Here is a 6,430-nt window from a genome sequence, read left to right as displayed (position 1 = left end):
GTAGTCAACTAGAGCCTTGGATCTACCTCATTTTTGTGGTCATGCCCTGGAATTAATAATTCGGAAAAAAAAAAATATAACGTATGTACATCATGGTGGAGCCCACCTATTACCAGGTTGAGTTTTACTTATTTTTCAGACTAAATTCTCACATTAAACAAAACGATCACTTGTCATGATTACTTATTTACAGCTAACCAAACAGAGGATGGTGTGGATCGGTTCCACCGTGGTGTACATATACGCGAAAAAACACCCGCTACGAGTAGTAGGCGTTGCAGAGAATTTTACTCTATGGAAGAAGCAACATCACGATGGTCTCCCTTGTAAAGAAAAGTACGCCATGCATGTTTTTTTTTTTTTTCAAGGATGAACTTAATTGATTAAAACTCTAAAAAGCAGAACAAGAAGACTACAACAGAAACAGCAACAGCAGAGAAACAAACAAAAAGCAGCAAAAATGAATTACAACACCCCAACCCCTATGTTAGGAAATCCACTCCCTTAACAAGGAAAAAAAAAAAAACCCATTTTAACTATACAAGCAGAGGAATGATTGTTGTCCCTGGAACATCTCTCAATTCCTTTTTTCCCACCCTTTATTTTCTATTAGAGGTGTATCAGTACCACTAAGTGTATACAGATGTGAAAAAACACATGCGAATAGCAGGTGGATTGTTGCCACTGTAGTGTATGTAGATGTAAGAAAACAGAATTACTACTAGATAGCTGTGGACGAAATCAAACCCCTCCAAAACAGACCATACAAGTGGATCACTGCTTCCACAGATCGCGGAGAGATCCTATGGAAAAGATTTTTTATTTTTTCACACACCCACTTCACTCTTCTGCCAGTTCTACCTCACTGTTTCTCTCTATCATGAGATGCCAGGATTTTTCTACTTCTTCTTTGAGTCACACCTCAGACATGGATTCTGTCTTGTTAGTGGAAGCACCAACACAAACACAGATGAGACCCCCAGTAAAAGGGCTGATGAGATTCCAAGCATGAGCCCCAACAAAATACGAGCATCATACAAGCTTTTTCCTTCATCCACCTTATCAATAACATATCGCCTGTTTCTCTCGTCGATGTTCTTAATCCTCATAATGATTTCTTTCAAGCGCGCCACGAGCCGATGCCTGAAGATAATTTTCCCCGCGAGATGAATGGGGTTGAAGATGAAACCCTTGAATCCACGATTCTTCTTCCTTTGCATCTGTCGGGTGTAATCGTTGATGATTTCCTCCACAGCGTTGGTGACCTCTCTCACTTGTTTCACCCATGTTTTCCTTCTTTGGTCCATATCTTTCATTCTATCAGCATCCTCCAAGAACGATCGCATGCTATCAAGTTCCCACTTGAGTTCTTCGACTTTCTTCGTTAGTCCTTCTTGAAAGCCTGCTTCTTGCTTGATGACGCTGATCACCTTTTCGAGCATGTATTGGAGCAAATCATCCGCCATGATCACGCTGCGAGAAGCTAGGGCTGGAAAAGCTGTGATCTTCTTTGTTATTTGGCCTTCAATTCTCTACCACAAAAGGGCTCTGGACGGACTTCACTTTTTAAGAGTTAGTGGGCTATGATCTTCTTTGTTGTGTGGACTTCACTACTCTACCACAGAAAAGGATTTGGACGGACTTCATTGTTTTTTTGGAGTCTAGTGCATTTAATAATAAGGTTTTTATTTTATAATTCTAAATACCCATGAATGGGACACTTCCGATCGAGGTACGTGTACGGTGGACATTTCAGATTGGGAAGCGGATTAGGTGAGACCCCGGACTCACCCAAGACGGTGCGGCCCTTACCATGGGGCCCACCTTGATACGTGTATTCTGTATCAACTCCGCCCATCCGTGTTTTCAGATCGTTCAAGGGCGATATCCAATTAAAAAATGAAACGGATTTAATTATCAGGTGGACCACACCATAGGAAATAGTGGTGATGACCATTAATGAGGCACGACAGTTTTGGATCAAGCTGGTATTTATTTTTTCCCTTAATCCACGCTTATGCGACGTTATCAACAGATTTGATGGCAAATAAATATCATGGAAATATTAAGGTGCACCTTAAGAAGTTTTTAATGGTAGGGTGTTCAGTCACCATTGTTTCCTAGAGTATGGTCTACTTTAATAATTGGATCTTCTTCATTTCTTGGATACTGTCCTAAAATGATGGGGAAAACAGATAGACGGGGTGGATACAGAGTAAAACCACCAAGGTGGGTCCCACAATAAGAGTTGCACCATCCTAGGTGAGGTGAGGGTCTCACCAACTCTGATCGCGTGACGCCCTCGTTGTGTTGCACTACGAAGATTTGAGGGGATTTAAAATCTCCGTGTCTGTTTGTCGCATGATTATTTTACAGTGCCAAAGAGACAAAGATTTTCAATCCTCTCGGTCGGAACTTTATCATGGCTTAGTAGTAGACTCACGGGAGTTTCAACATGAGTTCATGGGTTCCGGCACCCATTATAGCGTGAGTGCACCAGGGTGTTGGGTGTGTGAACTGCCAGTGAAATTAAAAGAAATAAACCTTCAAATATAGGATTCGAAATCTACGATTTCGTGTAAAATGCTCTCATAAGTAACAGCATGTGTGACATGTGTCACTAGGCTACTAATCTATTGAGCATGTGACCCACCTTGATGTATGTATTCTATATCTATGATGTCCATCCATTTGGCTGGATTATTTTAAGTACATGAGCCTAAAAAGAAATAGATACAACTCTAAGGTGGATCATAGTATGCCAAATATTGATAATTGACCATAAAAAACCTGTGGCACACCGCAGAAGCTTTGTATTAAGCTGATATTTGTTTTTTCCCCTTCATCCTAGTTTGTATGACCTTATCAACTGGACGGATGACAAATGAATATTATATAAACATCACATAATGGTAGAGCACTCAATCACCACGGTTCCCTATAGTATAGTCCACTAGAGACTTTTATTTACTTCATTCTATGAATCATGGCTTAAAATGATCTAGCAAAATAGATGGACAGCATTGATATAAATATATACATCAAGGTGGGCCAAGGGCCGCAACTAATTCACTCCACCATCAGGACCTTACAGAATTCTCAGACCCGATAGAAACCACTCCCGAATCCAGTGTGTGCATGGACGAGAAGCTGACAAAGCATGTGTAAAAAATATATTCAATTATTGAAGGGAAGGGCTACCTCGATGTGTGGTTGAGATTGGGAGGCGAATTAGGTGTGACCAGTGGGTGTTAACCTTGGCATGAGGCCCATCTTGATGTATTTGTTATATGTGTTGTTGATGTCTTAAATTTGTGAGCAACAGAGTTTGTCGATGCCATTGAGAGATTGCTCAATGCTATCAAGCAAAGTACAATGTCATCGAAAAAATCAAAAAAATCCATGTCTTCTTACTGGAATGTTTTGGTGATTTCTCGATGCCATCGAACTGCCATTGAGCGCGTGCGCAAAATCGCACAAGTGCAGGATTTATTTCTGATTTTGATTGTAATTCTCATAAAGGTTATATATATAGGTGTAATCTGGATTTGGGTAGAAAGAGAGGTTCTAGGTTTTTTTTAATCCGTTCCTAGGGTTTCAAGGGCATAGCTTGGGGAGTTTCGAGGCTTGTTCAAATAGGGTGATCTCTATCTCTTGTAATTTTCTACTTCATAGTGTATTACTGCGCTTTGTGCTTTGGTTTTTTTCCTGCAAGGGTTCTTCCATGTTAAATTCAAAGTGTTTGTGATTAGACTTGATTGTGTGATTAGAATACTTCACTTGATTCATCTCTGTATGCTTTTGCGGTTCCCCAATAAGTGGTATCAGATATTAACGTTGGGATGCAATTGAATCTGAAATCATGGTATCAATGGCTTCTAATCATAAGTTCAATGTTGAAAATATTCTGAAAAAAATAATTTTGAATTATGGAATGTTAAGATGATCAGTCTTTTAGTTCATCAAAGATTGGACGATACACTCCTTGAGAAGAGACCGGAATCTATGACAAATAATATGAATGAAACAAGATTGATAAGAAAGCGAGAACCTCTATCCAATTGTGCCTAACGGATGAGGTCCTCTGTATTGTCATGAGAGAGAAAAATTATAGCAAGTACATGAGCAAAATTAAAGGATATCCACGCGAAAAAATCTCTTGAGAATCGCTTATACTTAAAGTTTCAGTTCTTCAATTGAATATGACAGATGGAGCTAATGTTGAGGCCCACATTAATAACTTTAACAAGTTAATTTGCAAATTGTTGGATGTGGAGAAAACAATGAAAGATGAATATCAGGCATGCATCCTATTGAATTCTCTCTCTGACTTCGTATGAGTCATTCAAATACTTATTGTGCACTGGTAGATCGACCATTGGCGTCGATACGTTATCTCAGCCCTCATGGAAAGGCAATGAAAAATAAAAGCAGTGATGTGGGCACATCTACTAATGCAGGCACATTTATTGATACAGTGGTTACGAGGGGGGTAGAATTATGAGTAGGAAAATGGATCTTCTCAATCAAGGTCCAAACCTAAAGACAAGTGCAAATGTAAGTTGAAGTACTCAAACTGTGGGATGTCTGAGCACATGAAGAAGGATTGTCAAAATCCTAACGCAAGAAAAGAGAATTCAGAAGCGGGTGGAGCAATCAGTTGGATGTCGAAGCTTCGGTCTATGGTGACTCTTTTTACAATAGAAGTTGAGTATATGGCAATGACGGAAGAGTTCAAGGAATGTGTTTGGTTGAGAGGGATGATAAATCAGTTAGGGTTTCAATAGGAGGTTATGCCGATTAATTATGATAGTGAAAGTGCAATCAAATTGACTAAAAACTTTGTTTATCACTAACGTACTTAACGTATTAGTGCATCGGGTATCCACGAGCTAAAATCACAACTCATAACCTAGGTGCACCTATCGAAATTGTAACCTGTCAATCAGCTACACGACATTTCAGATCTGAAATGTCAAATCTGGATTTTAAATACACACACACGCACACGCACAAAAGTCGGGTTTCAAATCAGTCAAGTCAGAACCAAGTTGGATTTCGGGTCAAGTTGAGTTGAGTTACTGGGTGACTCGAACTTGGCTTGATTTGAGTTCGGATTGAATGAAGTCTACTCAGTTTTGATCGACTCACACACTTGGCTTGAGTCAAGTCGGGTCCGAATGAGTCGGACAAGTTGAGTCTGTTGAGTCAAGTCGTCCCGTGCCCAACTCTATTTGTTACAACGCTCGTGCCTGTAGAAAGTTCCTGTAGCGGGGGCTACATGGGCCTACTGCAATATCCATGGAAGATCCACTTTGTCCATCAATTTCATCAGCTCATATTATCAGCTCATATTATGATATAAATACCAAAAAAAGAAGAAGAAAAAAGCAAACCTAAAACACAAGTGTTGCATGACACATGAAATGAATGGAGATTGAACGCCTATCATTAGAACTTTTGCAGAGACATAATTTTTAGACCATGCTAACATTCATGTTTTCAATTAACCCGTCAGGAGTGAGCTCATGACTGTTTCAATTGCATAAAAAACATCATGGCATCTCGAGAAGTTTCTAATGGTGGGCGTTTCCATCACCACCATTTCCTAACCAGTGGCCTACTTAGAGATTTTGATTCGCTTCATTTTTAGGTTCTAGTACAAGTTTGAGAAATTGACAAATAAAATGGATTTCTCATGGACATCAGGATGGGACCTTCTAGCAAAAAGTCATCACTTTACATGTAGCTCGGTCCTTCTTTCCTCGAGTGTATAGCCCACACCCTCTATCTCCTACCCATACCTTTTTTTATCCCAAATAGGTCTACCAATGGGATAAGTTTGAACCTTGGGCTTTCAGTCCTGGCCCACCTTGGGCCGAACTTGGGCTCAAGTATCTGTCTAGAGGGCTGAGCTTGGGCTTAAAATTCAAGTTGCTCATCAATCAGACAGACATGAACCATGTACAATAACCTATCAACCCCACCCAGTAGGTTTACAAGGGAATAAAAAAATACTACTAATGATAATTAGTACTACTAATCATATACTAATGATAAGTAGACCAAGTGGGCCCATCGAAATGTTTATGTGAAATCCATCCCAACTATCAAGTGTGTCACCCCACTTAGGCCCATCGCCCAAATATCAACCTCACCTGTGATTCAGGTGGATTACATGATTGGAAACAATGTACAGAATAATGTCCACCCTCCAAATCGTTTCTTTGGTGTAGCCTAGTTGAATCACATATGGGCTTGAATTTTGGGCCCCATAGCTACATTTTACCCTGGCATCTAATGGTTGGAGTGGATTTCATATAATCATCAGGATTGACCCTACAAAAATCAAGGGTGGACATCTCTTTTCCATTTGATGTGCCCAAACGAATCATAGGTTAGCTTGGCTTTCTGGCTTTGGGTTGAATTT

At 39.9% G+C, this 6,430-nt stretch overlaps 1 protein-coding gene across 1 annotated transcript; it reads right to left on the bottom strand.

Moving 5' to 3' along the window:
• Nucleotides 1-379: 379 nt before the first annotated feature.
• LOC131254405 (probable disease resistance protein At1g59620) lies at nucleotides 380-1,579 on the bottom strand. The gene is made up of 2 exons (XM_058255378.1): nucleotides 686-1,579; nucleotides 380-629 (listed from the first exon to the last, which is right to left on the bottom strand). Exon 1 carries the CDS (start codon nucleotides 1,464-1,466, stop codon nucleotides 900-902), a length of 567 nt encoding a protein of 188 aa, XP_058111361.1. The 5' UTR covers nucleotides 1,467-1,579; the 3' UTR covers nucleotides 380-629; nucleotides 686-899.
• Nucleotides 1,580-6,430: the final 4,851 nt, after the last annotated feature.

Source organism: Magnolia sinica, chromosome 1 (genome assembly GCF_029962835.1).
Source record: "Magnolia sinica isolate HGM2019 chromosome 1, MsV1, whole genome shotgun sequence".
Classification (NCBI taxonomy): domain Eukaryota; kingdom Viridiplantae; phylum Streptophyta; class Magnoliopsida; order Magnoliales; family Magnoliaceae; genus Magnolia; species Magnolia sinica.
Note: the sequence above shows the minus strand (reverse complement) of the source record. Positions and strands in the feature narration are given on the sequence as shown.

Bases quoted from the DNA above. Each gene is read 5' to 3' on its own strand.
- LOC131254405 (XM_058255378.1), bottom strand. From the start codon at position 1,466: ATGGCGGATGATTTGCTCCAATACATGCTCGAAAAGGTGATCAGCGTC.